Source organism: Dermacentor silvarum, chromosome 4, assembly GCF_013339745.2.
Source record: "Dermacentor silvarum isolate Dsil-2018 chromosome 4, BIME_Dsil_1.4, whole genome shotgun sequence".
Lineage (NCBI taxonomy): Eukaryota > Metazoa > Arthropoda > Arachnida > Ixodida > Ixodidae > Dermacentor > Dermacentor silvarum.
In genome coordinates, this window is record NC_051157.2 from 74,649,172 (window position 1) to 74,668,472 (window position 19,301).

At 46.0% G+C, this 19,301-nt stretch overlaps 1 protein-coding gene across 2 annotated transcripts in view; it reads right to left on the bottom strand.

Moving 5' to 3' along the window:
- Positions 1–19,301, bottom strand: part of LOC119450244 (cytoskeleton-associated protein 5-like) — a 101,314-nt gene that overhangs the window by 48,847 nt on the left and 33,166 nt on the right. For both annotated transcript variants that reach the window (XM_049665730.1, XM_037713631.2), the window contains exons 14-19: positions 18,176–18,418; positions 16,186–16,395; positions 14,407–14,529; positions 9,547–9,699; positions 7,869–8,078; positions 1,157–1,292 (exon numbers count right to left, since the gene is read on the bottom strand). In XM_049665730.1, the coding sequence (XP_049521687.1) occupies positions 1,157–1,292; positions 7,869–8,078; positions 9,547–9,699; positions 14,407–14,529; positions 16,186–16,395; positions 18,176–18,418 (1,075 nt within the window). The remainder of the gene's footprint in view (positions 1–1,156; positions 1,293–7,868; positions 8,079–9,546; positions 9,700–14,406; positions 14,530–16,185; positions 16,396–18,175; positions 18,419–19,301) is intronic.

The window sequence follows — 19,301 nt, forward strand, 5'->3', positions numbered from 1 at the left end:
AGATATTCTTTGAAATATTTGTTAATTTCACGATACTAGGTTAGAACACAAATGAAGGTCAAAGTTCCATTTTTTAAATTTTGCACCAGAACAGCAGCGCCAGCACATATTTTCTGAACTCTCAGTCCACTCTGTGATGTCAGGCCTCGCAGTGCCACTAATCACTGTTAGTCAGAACCATGGTGTAAGATATATATACTCTTTAGGTGGGGACACTTCTCGGCTTGCTTGAGAGACGTGATCGACCAGATAAAGTAACGGCGTACACAAATTGGCCCAACGATGGCAGCGGATACCCATCAGCGGTACGACGCAACTTCAAGACAAAATGTTTTAATGGTTTTATCTTCTGTTGGCATAGCAACTGGCGCTTCGTGGAAAATCTGAAATAATTGAGCGACGTGCAAAAGTATGTCACCGTGGTGAGAGGAGAGCATGGGGGAGAGGGCATCGCCTCGACGAAGCAGATACGGCGCCATGACACCGCATGCAGGTGCGGTTCTCTGGTTGCTTGCGCTATTCGCGTGTTCCTTGTACACACAAACTCTCGACTGCGTTTTTACTGAGGTTTTGTCGTCCCGCCGATAGGTATCCACTGCTGTCACTGGGCCGATGGACGCACGCCACTGCTACATTACCTGGTCGACCGCGCCTCACTAGTGTCCTCACCTAAAGAGTATATATCTTGCACTGTGTTCAGAGCTCAACATCATGACAATGATTTCTTTACTGCAGAGCATTTATATAGGCACCAAAACCCCCCATAAAGTGTCACATGCTCCATTTTCAGTGGTATGATGAGTAACTGCAAAGTTTCTTAGCAAAAAGCTTCTGCTGAAGGCATTGCTGAGCTGGCAAGGACATCCCTATTTACAATAAAAAACTGCATTACCATTAGCGTGGATGTCTTGGGGTTTGATTAAATTTTTAGGTACTACACTTCAGACTAAGTTAGTGACTAAGTGTTCTACGATGCCTTGTTCAGAAATCACTGGGGCTTTTTCACATACCGCCCCCACCAGAATGCACCCGAAATAACCGGGTTTGATCTCACAACCTTGTGTTCAGCGTCAGAATTGCGTGGGTGCCGAGCCACTGACACAAATGATGAACTCCATGCAATCAAGCTGTTGAAAAGGACAAGTGCAATACGTACCTGCCCGCTGTCGTGCGTTCTTGGACGACAGACCCTGCATGAGGTAGTTGAACACCTTGATGCCTGGGAAGACCTTGTAGATGCGCCGGAAGATATCATGCACCCCTTTGCGCACCGTGTCCTTAGGATCCCCAGCCTGCACAAAAGGAAGGCAAGCAAAAGCTTTACGAACGGGTGCCAATGCTATTCAATTCACAATTGAAATTTTGAATACTCGCACAACTGTATTTGTATAGGATTCTCAAAGTTTGTTTTGGGATCTAAGATATGGCAGCACTCATTGAAGTGTACAGGAAGACAGTAAAATGAAAAGTGGCAACTGTTCAGTTGTAGAAAAGCCAAAGTCGCTGCGGAGATGCACGAATCAATAAGCAAAAGCACGGGGTACAGAAAAAAAAAAATGCTCATACCCATTGGAGCCATATCTTGTCCCCAAACAATAACTCATTTGTCCTGCTTGTGCTTTCTTTCTGTAAAACTCTGCACTCGCTACTTTCCCCATCAACAATAATATTCCACGCTGATAATGTGCATGCCATTTGTGACTTGGAAGTAGTACCAGGTGTGCAGTGTTAAAGAAAAGAAAGGCATGCAAGACATCACAATTATTGCTTGGGGACAAGCTAAGCCTTAAAGATTGCAAACGTTTCTTGGAGTAGCTGATTTCTACATATTTTCCAGTCGTTCAATAAGGATGCATCACTTTTTGGCTATCCTGTGGCTATTTTCTCCATTTAGGCAAGACAGTTTATTAATTGGACAATCTCATTACCATTGTTTCTTACGTTTTGAAACAATCTGGTGATGTGCTGTTCTTATGTTTCCTTACTGTCACGATATGCCAGATATGATAACCTTTAATATGTTTAGAGTTTACAAGCTCCTCAGTTGACAAGAAAGTCCAGTAGTGAACTGAATTATATAAAAGAATGTAAATAAGCCTTCTTTCTATTCCAAACTGACTTGAAATGCAACCTATGCAACTTTCAGAAATGCAACTTTCAGAAATGAGAAAAAAAATTCGGTACGTATTGTCAAATTCAAATTTTATTCACAAAACAAGGTCATGTTAAGGATCCCCTTTATTCAAAGCTTATTTTCCTCCAATGTTGGATTAGATTAATAAATTTCACAATTTGAACACCTTTACAGGAAAGTTTGAATTTAGTGAGGTTTGCACAGACCAAAAGTCTTCATGAAGTGGTGAAATGAGATTAGAATGAAAAGTAGCAGATGGAAGAGCTCCTGTTCCGTCATGAAACAAATCATTAGCCATTGCTTGCTTCCTTGATCTCAAAAACCGATAGCCATAATACTGTGATGCGGTTTCCAACTCAAAACAAAGAGGCAAAAAAAAAGAAAAAAGGCTTTCTGCATTTTCCCACTTAATTAAAAAAAGGGTCCCTGAAACGGTTCGGACAAATTTTTTAAGACGCGTAGGGCACAGCTACAGTAAAACATTCGCGGCACAATTTAAGTGAAGCATCTCATATTAAAGAGCTACGGACAATTACAAGTTACCCTCCTCCTTAGCCATGCATTTTCTCCTCGACTCATTCGCCAAGTGATCGGGGCTAAGCTCCGCCTTCGCTGGCTCTACGTCATGATGCGACGTGATGACGTCTACTTCCGGTTGTCTTGGAGCCAGCGCACGAAGGCTCTTCAACCTCTCTGCCAGCTGCCTGGCCAGGGAGAGCGTTCTGTCGCAGCGCTGAGCATGTCCGGTATTCTGGTAACCACAGGCGAGCTGGGTGTTTTGACGGATAGGCAGAGGCGTAAACTAAAGCCCCTCCATACTGCTGCGATGAAGGAGCTTTGTATATGTACGTGAGCGACCTGATCGGTACAGTAAAAGCTCGATGATACGAATCTCACGGGGTCACGAAAAATATTCGTATTAGCCGAAATTCGTATCATCGAAACACAATTAAAACTACTGTCAAATCTCGATAATTCGAACTCGAAGGGGCCCGAAAATTTGTTCGAATTAAAAGGACGTATTTTTGAAGTATTCGTGCACCATAGCACGATGCACGAACGGTGCGAGTCGTGAAATATCGCGGCGCGCAAGCGCATAGCAAGCGCGGGCCACGAAACTGCCCACGCCGGCTAACGGTCGCTTCCCGATAACGACAGAAAACGAAGCTTCAGGGAGCGAGCGAGCGGCGCCGGCACACGGGTGCGCGCGGAGACCGTCTAAGGTGAGGGAGGAGGGCGGCAGGGAAGCGGATATGGCCGCGTCAACTCCGCCGCTTCGGTGGCTCCCCTCGCCCTCCCTCTCAACTCCCTCGTAGCTCTCTCACCTTCCACTCCGTGCGCGCCCGCCGCCGTGCTGGCGCCAGCTTATTTTAGCCGCACCCTGAAGTTTCGTTTTCTGCCGTTATCGGGAAGCGAGCGTTTGCGGGCGTGGCAGTTTTGTTGGCCCGACTGTGCCTCCGCCGCTGCTTCCCTCTGCACTGCTGCCGCAGCGTGCAAGGTCAACATGTGACTAGAAAATAGAGGAGAAGGGTTCACTGCCATTTTATCCGCGTGGCTGAGACGTCGGCACTAGTGTGTGCTAAAATACTAGAGTGTTCTAGACTGAGTGTCTAGAACACTCTAGTCGGCACGTACACGCTTGTTCCGGCACGATGCAGAAACGGCGACCTTGCAATTTGAGAGAGAAGGAAATTTCCGCCGCGGGTTCTTTTTTTTTCCCGTTCCTTCACGCGCGGCATTGAGGGGTCTCTCCTGAGCTTTTGCTCTATGGCGGTGTCGGAGCAATGCCGGTCGGAGGCGCCGCCGCGTGATTTGGCGCGCTGCTAAGAGCATTGTCGGTGCGCGGTATGTTCGAAATAAGCGTGTTCGAATTCGCTTGCTTCGCGTTGAACGAAAGCACGTTTTTCATGATAGTCTCGCTGTACAACAATTGTGCTCAGTGTTGACGTTGCGAGGCCTAGCTCCTTAGTCAACTCCGTCCGCTTCCTCTTGGGATCCTCATCGACCTTTCGAAGAATGTCTAATTTCTCTTTAAAGGAGAGTGCTTTCCGCTTGCGAGACATAGCTCGCTGCGACTAGGCAAAATGGTGCAAACACGAAGAACGCGGCCCGAAGCGCAGCAGCCACTCCATCTGACGGCTCGCAGAAAAGGAGGAAAAGTACAAAAGCACCAAAAGCGCCACCGCTTCAAACTCTTCGCGCCCAGTCGCGGAGTCCGCGCTGTCCGGCGCCGCGCCTCCGCACCAAAAGAGAGGGAGAGAAAGCGCGTGACTGCGCGCTGTTCTCTTTCGCGGCCGTCGGTGGGGCGGCGTTTATTCGTATCAACCGACGCAGGCTGAAAATCGATTCGTAACAACCGTTCTCTAGCACGTTGCAAAGTAATGGGGCTCGGCCGGGACCACAGAAAAATTCGTATCATCCGGAAATTCGTATTAGCCGTGATCGTATCATCGAGCTTTTACTGTATACATGGTCCAGCCATCTGGTGGTGCCGAGCTTTACCAGCCAAATACAGAGCTGTTCTGCTGCCTTGCAGCAGCGCATGGTGTCGCAGCTTGACATGCCGCTGATCGCTACGTTTGCAGCCCACAAGGCAACAAGGGCGAACCATGGTGCTCGCGAAAAGAAAGAACAAGACCAACACTGACTGTGCAGCTCTCGTCAACACGGAGCGCGTTTTAACACAAGCAGACGACACTTGCTGTAGGCCGGAAGTGCTTTTAGTGTAGTGATACATGTCCTTATGCATTCTCTTACTGTTACTTTCTTTTTATTACAAATTAACTAACATCTAAACTATTACCAACAACATTTGTTCACTATAATGTCGATGACGCGTCCTGGGCAGCCAATCGGATAGCTCGCCCCAGTGACACGATATGGTCAAATCGTGTCACTTGGTCAGGGGCAGCTGACAACTCAGCCGATTGGCATGCTGCGATAGGTAGCGATGTGCCTTTTTAAGGGGGGACGTGGCTTTGAAAATCAACTTCCTGATTTCTTCATCGATTTTGATGAAAATTGGCACAAATGTTTAGAATGTCTCCCTGATACTTCATAAAAGTTTCAGAGTGATACCTTGAGAACATTTTACTGAGCAGAATTTTTCTCTCTTGAACTTTCTGGAGGGCCTGGGGAGCTTAAAAAACATGATGGAAGGCTCGTTGAGTATTGAATGCATAGCTCAATGCGTGCTGGAGGTCGTGACAGTCTTACTTTTTTTTTTTTCAACGCAAATTTTTTAGATAGTCATTTTTCAAGTTACCTTCGCACCAAGCACACTTTCGGAGTGAACGAATAGCCACACCATAAATTTATAAACAGTCAAGATAAAAATGCGAGACTGTCTCGACCTGCACTGTAGTCCAAGGAACGTGACAAAAGAAAACAGAATCAAAATAGGCTCAATGGTAACGAAGAAATCAGCTCCAGAAACTGAGCAGAAAGGCGAAAAGACAGTTTTGAGAAAACGGCCCTCAAAGTTTCACCTTCTCTTCAGTTCTCTAAAATGCACCAAATTTGTAATCTTTGATGTGTTTTATGATGTGGGGCTTCTTGGACATGTGGCCTCTGGTCTGCTGTGCCTTTGTTCTGCGTTTTTCATGTTTGTATGGCATTCTTTAGTGTTGCTCTACAAAGAGCATGCTGCCTGGGTTTCAAACCAAGTGAGGTGCAGAACTATGTGGGCATAAATATACAGTAGTTCTAGTGTTGTACCTGTAGACTGCCTCATTGATAGCAGTCTCTAGTACAGTCAGTGAGGCATTGTTTTCTTTTGGTAGAATCGACCATGTTACTGAATTTTTGGATCATCTTCCATTGACAATGGCTATGGATGTTAGGAGAGCCACTGATAGATAGGCAGCAATGCAGCTGCTAGGTGCTTTCCAGCCTGTACTTTTGTATGATGCCTCACTTTTGCAGCCAGGTGTCTGTGCCATCCCAAGTGGCCTAGTGAACAGAGCTCATGATGAGGTTCTTTTTTATGAAGGGGTGGTATGATAGGTATTGGTACGAGATATCGTGGCAATACGATAATAGAGTCGGCGCGCGATGCGCTAAGTCGCGGGTCTGAGGTGCCGATGTGCGAAATGCCTGGTCGCGGGTCCAAAGAATAGACGCTCGGTGAGCTCAATCGCGCAGTTCGAGGTGCCGATGCGCGAAATGTCTAGCCGCGGGCTCGAGGAGTCGACGCTCGAGGTGCCGATGCGCGAAGTGCCTAGCCACGGGTCCGAGGAGTCGACACTCGATGAGCGATGTGCCGACGCGCGAAATGCATAGCCGCGGGCTCGAGGAGTCGACGCTCGATTAGCTTAGCCGCGCAGTCCGAGGTGCCGACGCGCGAAATGTCTAGCCGCGGGCTCGGGGAGTCGACGCTCGCGATGCCGACACTCGATGATCGATGTGCCGACGCGCGAAATGCGTAGCCGCGGGCTCGAGGAGACGACGCTCGATGTGCTTAGTGGCGCAGTCAGAGGCGCCGATGCACGAAATGCTTAGGCAAGGATCCGAGAAGTCCGCGCGCGATGTGCTTGATCGCCGAGTCGGAGGCGCCTACGCGCGAAAGGCTTAGCCTCGCGTCCGAGGATTCCGGGCCCGAAGCTTGGTCAATGGTCGCGAAGTCCGCGTCGCCGATGCTCGGAATGCCTAGCCGCGAGTCTGAGACGTCCACAAAAAGCGGGATCGGCCACGCTACTGCGATGTCCGCATAGCGCCCGTTTTAACACCCGTCGAGATTATGGAACGCGAGGAGACCGCAACAAGCGGTGCAGACGACGCGATCACGGAGCGAGCACCGGACCAATGGCGAACCGCGCTGGAGTCACGTGGCGGGCGCGGCCAATCGGCGGCTCCGGCACGACCTTCAATCATTTGCTTTTTGTGTGCTCGTTTCTGTATGGTGGAGATAGCTGAAGCGGCAAATTTGAAGACGGAGAAATGCGCTTTCCAACGAGACCAAGATGGCGGCGCTCGGCTGCGCCGTTCCGGAGATATCGTTGCTTGAAAAACGCCGTTCTTTAGAGATTTCCGCGAAATTTTTCGGCACCTTGGCTGATACAACAATTTTTTTAGAGCACTTCTACTTGGTTTTCAGTGATGATATTTCGGAATCAGATAGAATAAGAGTTATAGAAACTGAAAATTTGATTTTCAGAAAATCGATTTTTTAGCCATTTTTCGCGATGCGAAAGCCGCGTCCCCCCTTAAAACCTTATAATACATTACACGCTTTATGTGGAGCGCTTAGATGCGTCAATGATCAGAAGGACCTAGATCGTTTCAGGGTCCCTTCAAGTCACTGCTTCTGTGACAAACCTGCAGCAAGTGGTATGAAAGTATTTCTGAACGTTCCCACAACACAAATACTTCACAGAGCTATTAAACCTTGTTCTCTTGAGACAAAATTCAAACAGAAATTAGCACATTGAAGATTTACAGTCCCGATCAGCATGGCAGCCATATAACATGTGCAGCTGTACAAATCTGCAGGGCGTCTAATTGTGAAAAACTGAAAAGTGGCCCAACTAATTCAGCTAGTTTGGCCCGAAGATGTACCAAAAAAGCCTGATATGGCAATTCCACAAGCTACTACACCACAGGACAAGAAGTGCAATTTTGCAAGCAATTTGAACTCTTATTCAACAGCACCAGAACCGAGATGTCAACGAGTGCTGCAATGTCGAAGAGAGCTTCCCTAATATCGCGCTTGTGAATAAGAGATCATTTACAGCACCTTGAGGATCAGGTACGGCAGGAAGGAAGACGCCTCGAGGTCGTGCATCTTATAGCCCGCCTCGTACAGTGCTGGAAACAGAGCCTGCAGGTACTCCAGAGCTCGCAGCAGAACACTCGGGTTGGTGTCAAAGAAGCGAAGAGTAAGCCACTTGAGCACAAGGTCCACATTAGCACTGGTGGCTTCCACACCCCCGGGGCTGCTCAGAAACTGCATAAACACACCCAAGAAAGACTTGTGCATAAACAAAAAAGCCACTTAATTATCACACAAAGAAATCAAATTATTCAGCTGATGTGACAATATGATCATTCAAGAATGCCTACTCATTTCAGGGTTGTATGAAGATTTGATTTTTTAGTGTCGCAGCTGAACCATACAGTCTGGCATGGCTAAGTGGCGACTGACATAATTTGGCACTCCCTGAAGCAGCACTAAGGATTGCCTCCTTTTCGCAGCTTGTGCTATGAAGTCAAACGCGATCAAGAAATTCGATCCCGATTGGGCTCAACCGCAATAGAAAATGCACCGCGAGACACCCATATACCAATAAAGATGCGCCTGCCCTTTATTGTAGGTGCTGACGTGGTCGACCCATGCGATACACGGGTCGTGCTTTCGTCTGTTGCGCAGGTGGGCCTTACGGTAACCTACCTACCGTAAAGATGGGACAGCCCTTCTGTATTTTGGAAGAAAACAGGAAAGCAAAACTTCAATAAAACTTTCACGGCAATAAAAGATTGCCATGAAACACTGATCCACTATTAAACAGAGAACCTCACTGGTATTCAGTACAACATAACATCACCAATTCTTTAGCCTCAGGTGGGAAAAGACGCATTTGATTATGTTCAATAGACAGTCTATTAAAAAAATACTCTCCAGACCTTCATATACTAGAACTGAGCTGTAATCAGTGCTGGCATACTAAGTTGGAGTTGCCTTTATTAAAATAAGGGTAGACCATACGGTATATCCCGATTTATATGTACCCAAATTACCGATAGCTTGCGAAATTCTTGTTATGCAATGCTAGGAGACTCAGGCATGTGCAGCACAGTCTTGTCTTGCACAAAATTTGTAAGCATTAAATTTTATGATAAATTTTCATGTATTGGATTCATGATCTATTTGCACACCCCCAGTCTTTACTTTCTAAGAAAGCACATGCATGTACAACAGAATAAAGGTCCTAGAAAAGGTACAGTAATGCCAGTGAATTGCAGCTGTCACATAACTGACCTGGTTGCAAACACTCATTTTGAACGAACAGCAACTGCCTCAATCAGTTGCTCGCTGCTCAATTTTTCAGCGCACATCAGAATAACAATGACAACCTCTAACAAGCCCCACTGCATTAAAAACTTTACTGCAAGAGAGAAAGCTATCAGTGTATTTTCAGTCTGTTCATCTCAAGTACAGAAATGGCAAAATGACAAAGTCTAATACCATAAAGGTAGGTTCTGTGACCACCCAGTGTTCAGATTTGTGCAAAATTCAGATGCAAGAACTTTTGCATGTTGGCTCCATTGAATAGCGGCCAAGAATCAATCCTCCTCCCTGTAGTCCTGTGCTGTGCCGAGCTGCATAACTCAATGATGACCAAGCCGCTGCAGTACACAACTAGCCGCAACGACAGAGTCGATGAACCAGAAAACAGAGCTGTGAAAAGCCTGACCTCGAGGAGCATGTCAATGGCCTTGATGTGCATCTTGAAATCAGCACTGAAGCAATTGGCCACCAGTGAAGGGGCCCAGTTGGCCACCACCATCTGCTCCTTCAGCTGCTGGTAGAACTCCTCTCGTGGAGTGCTGAAGTTCCACTTGAGCAGCTGCGAGGAAAATAAAAAAAAACAATGACACCTTACTGAAAACATTTCCTGAACGAGAGTTCTCCATCCCATATTTCACAACAGGCGGCAAACAAGCACACTTATGACAGTGGCAGATCCCAACAGGCACCTGGACACATTCACGTGGAATCAAAAAGAAGAACCATGCCTCCCTGTTATGGCGTGGTTTTGCTGTTAAGAGTTTTGGTATGAGAAATCTTTCCACACAAGGAAACTACACTTTATTGCCAAAACAACCTCCAACTTTGCCTCTACGAGGGCGATACCATTTCATCACCTTGTTGTTTACATAAGCTTGCACTTTGGAATATAGTTCACGTGTCCGCTTCAAGCAAGCCAGTTGCAATGCCCACGGCAAGAATGTGAAAAACAAACAAAAAAACATTACGCCTCATAGGTGATATGAAGCTTCTTCACTGTCTGTGATTTTCTCTGCGTCGGCATCTCTTATGCACGCCACTCTACGTACGGGGATGCGTGGTGGCGTAATTTATGAAAAGTGCAACAGCGATGTTTTTGTGGATAACTCGTACGGTGCCAACTGATGAACTGATATGTGAAACAGCTAATTTTGGAGCTTTCACTATAACAACCTTTCAGAATAATGAACTATTTGCTGCAGTCCTCTGAAGTTTGTTATATGGAGATTTCACTTATTGCTGAAACCAAGTATTAAACCTTGTAAACATTTAAAAAGAAAACTTAATCATGATTACGCTCCTCAAAACATTTTTTTTTTGTTATCTGTACTAGAGGCTTCAAAATTCAGCCAATTATAGAGTTTTATATGTAGCTGTTATAGTTTGAGTTATGTGATGCACAATGGCAAAATATAGTCATCTTTGTGGGCACTTCTACATATAGTAAATTTTCACAAAAGTCATCACGCTGTAGCTTATTTAGCTCTTTGTAGATTGCAAAGTGTTAATATTTAGTCAAACAGCGTGTACAATTACTGGAGCTATGCAAAAGTCAGGAAAAAAAAAATTGAAATGTCCCAATTTCCTGGAATCTAACCTTGTACTTTCGCACTGCTGGGAGGTATTGCAATTTAAAGTAGATATCACAGGGGTGGGACTACCCAAAGTCACTTCGGAGCAATTTTTGGAGCCGACAAAATTGCATTTTGGAGCAACTTGGAGCAGGGTAAATTTCATTTTGGAGCAGGCCGATCTGAATTTTAGTGGAATAATGGAATATGGCAGCACATTTCAAAACCACGATAGAACAGAGAATAAACCAACGCAAAGCGCATAGTAGAAGCACGCTTTGCTGCTATAGCGTACTGGAATATGGAAGAGTGGGCCGAGCGGCGGCACGGCGTTTGTTTTCCTGTGAAGCCGAAAACATTGGTGGAACGACAATCGAACTATATATTCCCGTGCCGACGCTCATGATGATAGCAGAAGACGTTCTCAAATTATGCGGTCCAATCGACATGCTAACATAATTTCTGGGTCACCATGTCACCGCAGACCCAGAGAGCCACAATCAACCCTGGGTTGGTATAACGCAAAACTATTCCAATCTGTATTTATTGGGATACAATTATATGGACACTGCAAGCGCATTTCTGCCGACGTCGTCGCTGTGATGTTCCGTATAAAGTCCAGGGGCGATAACATCGTCGCCGCGCGCCGTATGCTGTATGTGCGAGTGAAAGCGTGCGAGGGTGAGCCAACCATGGCAGCTCAATCTCGCGCGCGCAAGGGAGGAAAGCAGGGAGGAAGCGTGCCGTCTTAGGTCGCGTGCAAGGCACCGGCATAAGGGAGGTGGGGGCGTTCTTTGGCGGCTGCAGCGCGGGACCTATCTTCGAAGTGATCTGCGATGGGGACGGATCTAGTGCGAGTGCTCATAGCTTTGTGTGCACTGTGTTTTCGCCCCTTAGCTCGCATTGAAGCGAGAGGCAGCACGAAGGTCCATTCGCTTGCAGCAGCAGCCACGCTTGCTCACTCCAGCATTTAGACAGCTAGTTTCCGCAGTCATCGAGTGAGACATGTTCATGTTTGCTTGTGCACGCGTGACACCTGTTAATTTAGTTAATAAGCGAAAGTTTTCAAGTTTATATGACCGATAAAGCTACTATACTTACTTCGTATAGCTGTCTACTAATTAGCTATCGCAATCGATGCTTTGCCTTTCCGGTGAAACTGCGACTTTCTATTCCAAATCCGCCATTGGCCCTTCGCAATATGTGAAAATGTCTAAGGCCTCAGCGATATGGGCATAAAAACATACTGGAATATTTTTATGGTATACTGGCCCTGGAGAAAGAGACGGCCGCCCGCTGAACCCGCGGCGGCGTGCACCTCCCTAATATCTAGTTCGCTCGCAGTGCCCTGAGCCTGCTTTTCGCAATTTTGCGCCTCAGCGAACGCCGCGCCGCTCGGCGCACTCAACCGTATTCTAGTACACTCTGAATACAGACGTCGTGGCCATTCTGACAGCAGTGACAACAGCCGAGAGTGGCTGCGCGCGCGCGCTGGCCACTTGCCGGAAGCGCCGAAAAGTCCAGAGTTAAAATCCCGAGAAACTGTGTGGGAAGCGCCATCGCGCGTTCTGCGGAATGTAAACGGCTGCACTCTTTTTCGGAGAACGAATCCGGTCCCTGCTCGCGGCCACTGCCGGAGCACACATGCCGAAGCCGTTCAGGCGCAGCGTGGCGCAATTTCGGTCAATTTTCTGTGTTTGGCGCAGGCATCTGCGTGTGGATCAAAATGGTGCAATTGGCACAGGGGTCCCACCCCTGATATCAGTATTGTTCCCATCTTCCGAGGTTATTTTCATGGGATTGTGAAAAAAGTTGTCTCAATTTTATTTTTTCATAGTTCAATAATTGTACGACATTAATCAAGCACTATAGCAGCTGCACAAAAACTAGTGAAATATTTGGAATCTGATTGCAGTACAATCTGATTGTAGTAAAAAAAAAAAATTAGATGTGTCACCCCTTAAAGGGACACTAAAGGCAAATATTTCAACGTGGACTGTTAAAATATCATACCAGAAACCTCAAAACGCTTGTTTCGTGCCAAGAAAAGACTTATTTTAAGAGAAAATTGCGTTAGAGGTACGTGGACGCTTCAGACGCAATTCAAATCGCCCGCCCTAGCGAGGAGTGGCGACGTCATGGCCATAAAGTGACGTGCCGCCGGTGAGTAAAACGGCGCCCGTAGACGGCGCTACGGCTTTTTTTGCGGAAAGCGCAAACGCGCAGCCACAAGCAGAGCGAAGACAGAGCCGACGTCAGTGCGAAAGGTTTCCTATAGTGCCTAGCCACCATAGCGAAAGGTAAAGTGCGCGCCGAATTGTGAACAGGGCGATTGTCGACGCTCGTTGCAATAGACCAACTAGTTGATGACCTTGACAACGACACATTGGCTCGCGATGCTGGGCTCGATTTTAGCGATTTAAGCTTCGATGAGCGTGACACGCTGCCGAGAGCTTGCGCTGTCGGCGTCGTTGCTTACTACGATGGCAGCCTCAACACCGGCTCTTACGAACGCGAAAGCAGCGAGGACTCCAGCAATGCGACGGCGGGCAACGAAGCTGGCCGCCGTATCGACGTGCCGTCGCGACTCTCAAGCTGCTAGCAAATGCAAATGCGAGTTTAGCGAGCCAGCAACACCAGTGCAGCACTACGCAATAACGTAACTTCTGAAACTCGAAAGCGCGCGCGCGGCACAGAGTCGAGCGAAAATGAAACCTTTTGATCGCCCGCGTCATTATCAAGTGTAACGCCAAAAATGTATTTTTTTCTAAGAATCTAATAGAAGTAGACAAGTAGCATTTTCTTCCGTCTTATAATCCAACGAAACAATCTTTTTAACATGAGTGGTTGAGTACTAGTGACAATTTTTTGAGGAGTGCCTTCGTCATCGCGCAAGTACCGGAATGTCCCTGGGGAGTCTCTTATGTCCTGCATTTACCTCAATTTCTCGATTACTAAAGCTCTGTTCGCGATTATATTGCCACCTTAGACGTTCTAGAGCATTGCTCTATCACTTTAGCTTGACTTTATTTGACTTTAGTGTCCCTTTAAAGAAAAAGTTATACCCGTGGAACTGACGCAATAAGTAACTAAAGGATGCCACATTTTTTTTTACTCTTACGCTGTAGCACACTAACAGTGCACACATGCTAGTTGTACAAAAAGCACCACTTGGTTATCATCATCATTTACCCACATGAGAAGTCTCTGTGCTTCCTGCTTCCGGACGACATTTAGTTTTTTTGTACGCGTGTGTTCAAGCTGGTTCAGGCATGTTGCAATTGAGTGTTTGTCCTGAGCACGCCGTGCCACAGGCAATGCCAGCAACAATGCTACAACGTCGCATAAAGGTTACTCAGAAGCCGACGACGGTTACCCAGCAATGCTGCTGATCGAAGTGGCTGAAGATTTTGACAGTGCATCGCAGGAAGAGGTCTTCGATGGCTTCGAATGAAGTGCAATAAATATTGGTTTACTGCGCCCAAGAGAAAGTGCCCCGAAATGGGCAAGTTCGGCATTTCATAATGAGTGTACATGCATGCACTGTTCCATTATGCCGACAGAGTTAACATAAGACGAGTCGTATATACTGGCGTGACTTGTATAGAAATTTTTTTTCTTTGAACTTTGCAAAAAGTGGGGGTGCGACTAATACAAAACACAGTATGTCCACATGGCATGGCTGTAACACTAACCTTGAGGGCCCTCTCGAACGCTATTCGCTGTTCTTTCAAGTTGTTCACAGACAGCAGGGGACTCATGTCCACCTCCTCCTCCTTCCGAGATGACTTGCCAGAACTCCCGGGCTTCACAGGCATCTATATTCCAGGCAATAAGGCAAAATACGAGGACACATGTAGTGCAAGTGTGGCTAGCATTTCATTTTGTTTGTGCAAAAGAAAAATATTTCTAAAACTCTTCTTGTTTGCTTACCGCTGATCCAAGGCACGAGTGCTGCTATGCGCAATGAAAGAAATACGAGTGCACAGTATGTCAAGCAGAGGCCTTGTTTTATGCGGTATTTGTCCACATACACACAAGAGAAAACCAAGATTATTCAAACCTTTGCAGGTGTTGATCCAGGATACGAGTACCTCTGTGACGTGCAATGAGAATATATAAGCATACAGCGAAATCCCAGTACTTGGCGAAGTTATTTTACTCAGAACTGCAGATCAATCGAGCTAGATGTCTCAGATGCCATCATGCATGTAATCAAATGGCCGGATGCCCTTCACTCTGAAGAGCAAACCAGAACCAGGTTAGGTAATGATTTAAGTATTACTCTCTTATCTACCGCACATGACTAGCCTACCCTGGCTACAGGGTACTGCTCGAACTACAGACAAAGTGCGAAAAGGAAAAAGTGTAATAGAGTCGCTACCTTATCCCAACCCAGGATTGCCCACAAGAAACTCCTCGCATTATCGCTGCAGCAAAAGTGACCCCTTACTAGCCACATAAAATTGCATGTGCTCAAAAAAGAATACTATGGAGTTAACCAATTAGCTCCTTATATTCTTTTTGGAGAATTCTTTCATTTATTGACAATATGAAGAAGTGATGCACTAAGACATGTTTTCTTAATTAGCTAACACATGAGCAGACTTGCTTGTCTAAAGTGTAGCAGGCAATATTACTTACAAGCCTGTCGGACACGTCCCAGCGACTCTGAAGAAGAAGACCTCATGCATTTTACCGAGAGATTTTTGCTGAGCAAGTTTTATGGTCAGCAACTAGCTCTGGTGAAACTCAATATGATGCCTTTAGATGGCATCATATTGAGCTACACCAGAGAAAATTCTGAGCAACAATATCACACTAGTCAATACAATTTCAACATGACAAACACATATCACGATTGTTTTTCCACATGTCCACAACAGCATAGAATGAGATCTTAGGTGGAGATGTCAAAACATAGCTTGCGTTACAGGTGCAGAATCAGCTAATGCTCACTTTAAAGAGCAAGAGCATTCTTTAAAACAATACCTTTTCCTCATAGTGGTAAACTTGCGAACAATAATCTGGCATACTTGTGCTGCTGTAAACACAAAGGGCAGAATATGGCAACCATGGTGTAAAAACTTCCTCTAATATTTAACACATGGCATGCGCAGGAAACGAAAATGTGCCCACTCCAGCATAAACATACAGCAAAATGCCCAATTTATCAGCTAAAAGAACACACACACCCACACGCATGCACTGCAATCTGCAAATATAACAGCAGTAGCCGCAACCTTGACCCATTACATGCAAAACGTTTTTCTAAACTTAACCACGTTAACTTGCCTTTTACACAAGGAAAGCCCCTCGATATCGTCGTTATCTATGTTTACTTGACATGCGAACGGTGCCCTATGAGGGTTGCACAATAGCGGTGATGGATGCCAACAGCTTCAAGACTCCTGCTTGCTCACTTAGTACAGCCACGTTTTCAAATCAACATAACACGTTTTCGTGCAATGTACCTTGCTCCTTGAGCTGCTCTTATGCAGGCGGCCGCCGGCACTTCCACCAACAGCACCCTGTTCCTCTTCAGGCGTGACTGACTCAGCATGATTGGTCGGCTGTGCTTGGGCAGCCATCGGTGGTGGCGCAGCCGCGGCATGGGAGCTCCCACCCCTCAGAATGGTGGCCTTGCCCTGGGGCGGAACCTTGGCCGGAAGCTGCGGCCGAACCTGCACAATTTTTTTTTACGCAGCACTGCCAGTGAGCAATATTGCAATTAAATTTCTACCACATGCTTTTCACACATGATAGGAGCATATTTATCAAATATGAAAGTTGGGAAACAAGATGTAACTTCGTCTTGAAGTTTTGAAATACCAGACATGGTGTCATCAAACATTATTGAGACGTCATGGCACAGCCTTATTTCTACACAATGTCAGCACAGTGCAGCGAGTGTTCTTTCTGGCTTTGCTTATGTGTAGCGGCCACAGCAATCACAGAAATGATATGAGCCAGTGTATCACAACTTGTCCACCTCTTGGGTACTGGAACCAAAGCTAGTTCATAGAAACCTGCAATACGTATAGTAAGTTATTTAGGGCACTCCGTTGCTTTCCAGTGTTTTTTCTAGGGTCTTGACCTTCACTTAATGCAAAAAATAACAATTGAAAAATCTCATGTCTGTATTCCTTTAAACCATCAACTGCCGATGACAAGATGTAACTCGGCATCACAATGAGTGTCCTCTGGGGGCAATGACAAGATAACTTGTCATGAAATTTTGGCAATTTTTGCACATGGCAATTTTCGCACAAGTGTATGTGTTCACTTTTATGTAATTTTGACAAGAAAATAATACTCAATGACTTTAGAAAAATATTTTTTTTTGCACTTCTAAAGCATTTTTTTCTGAATTTTGTCACAGCAGTTAACAGGTTAATGGTGGGAGGCGTATAATGTTGCAGACATTGCAAATGTCTCAATCAAGGTGATGGTGTGCAGCCATCAACAGTCATGGTTTCCCCAGGCGGTTATTTCTTAACGCAAAACAAGTCCAATGCTGCTTAGTCCAATACAAGAACTGGCATATTCACGCACACAGCTTGCTTCTAATGCATCTATTGTTACAGTAGAATCTGCCTAGTGACCACAATGAAAGTGGGCGAGAAAAAAAAAAAAAAAACTCAACATTGAACAAGGGTTCGATGAAAGCTAATCTGGTCAGGTAACATGATAAAGAAGTTGCAGTCACTGACCAAGCCAAGGTTAAGAACGTTTCGAAACCCATGTGGGTTCCTTGTTCATACTTTTGTATGTGTGAACACAGAACCCACACGAGTTCCGAAACATCCGTTTTTCACTTAGACTTGGTCAGGGACCATAACTTCAACAAGATATCTTGTGCAGTGCCCAATGTTTCTAGCTATATTTGTTTTGCAATTTACATACATGTCCATTTTTTTTAAAAACTGGCAGCACTATAGTAACATGTTCCATTTTCACATAGGAAAGACACCATGCACGAAGACATCCGCAGAATCAAGCCAATAAAGAGTGAACTTAGCATTTGTAGTTTGTTGTGCTGAAACGGGTGTATGTTTACAATTTGCATGCAGTTGGTTAACAGGAATGCTAGTGCATGTGTGCAAACACTCATGCCAGCAGCAAAAGGCAGGTCGCTGCCTTCACTCCACTGCTCAGGATTTTGAATCGAGTACGATGGTGCATCCACGTGTCATTTTTTGTAGTTTTGCAGACAAGCTGAGTATGCGTTACTTGAGTCTCTGAGAGACATTTATGACAAACGCGGAATCACTGGTCTCTGTAGTGCTCGAGTGCGGAAAAGAGAGTAGAGCAGACCGTAAGCAACGCTCAGCTAAAGCTAATACTTGTCCACCATTCTAATGCTGGGCAAAACGTCCTTGCAAAAATGTGCACAGACAAACCATTTAAATCCAGATAGCGTATTAGAAACAATGAAAAAGGAGGCGGCATGATGACAGTCACCTTGTCCAGCTGCGCCATGACTAGCGTTTTGGAGGAAGCCTTGAGCTTGGAAGTGGCCCGTGCCATGGACTCGTAGCCAAGGTGAAGCATGCACGGAAGGAGCAGGTCTTGAGCCTTCTTGCGGACCTCCCCGTTGCGGTCTTCCAGGCACTGGTAGAGATGAGGCAGGCACGATGCCAGCTCTGCACCAGGCACTCCCTTGGCGTCGCATGCACCCAGCCGCTCTGCTAGCCAGCCAAACAACTGCACGAAACAATAGTAGAGGTGACAGGAAAAGGAAGACCCAGCGTCATACTTTTCGACAGCATACTTCCCCCTTTTGTTTGCACCGAAGAGCGAAGCTCATTCCGAGTATGTGGGAAAAAAAAAAAAAAAAAAGGGGGGCTCTGAGCCATACAGTGCAGACGCAGTGCAGCAAAGAGAAGACAACAAGCCATGCATCCTGCTTGAAAACATTCTTTGCTTGGTTCATGTGCAGGAAAGAAAAAAGTGCAAACAATAACATAGAAAAGAGGGGCTTCCTTCTTTTCTCTCTCTTTTTTTTTTTTTGAACTTGCCAACTGTACAAAATAAGAGTCAGCGAAGGTTATATACAACCCCAAAAATAATAACACAAGGACTTTCACGTCCCAAAGTTCTGGTTTGCTTGTGAAGGATGGAATAGTTAGCGAGTGTGTGCGCCCAAGTGCCAGAAACAATTGCAGGAGCTGCAAACACGTCACAGTGGCCATTTTTTTTGGATACAACTCATTGGACTGCAGCCACAATAGCCAGGAAACAACACCGTGACAATGGTGTGTTACCAGAACAACATCATAGGACTCAAGTCAGTGTAGTGGGTAACAAGGCCCACTAGGTTGCTTTGTGGTGCAAGCAACCTTTAGTTAAGAAAATGCTAGTGTTACTACCGAGTCTGGTATTCCAACTGAAAAACTACTAATCCCCACAGCAACTGCAGTAATCCAAATAGCAATGGCTTTTTCAGTTGTCTGTACCACTCTAGCTATGGTTCCCACACTCCTCCCCAGTGCTCGTCTACTACCCCAACAAGCTGCCCAAGTGAATGTTCAGAGTAAGACTAGCTAAAAATTTAAAGCCTAAGGAAACAACAACAACGTTACTCCTG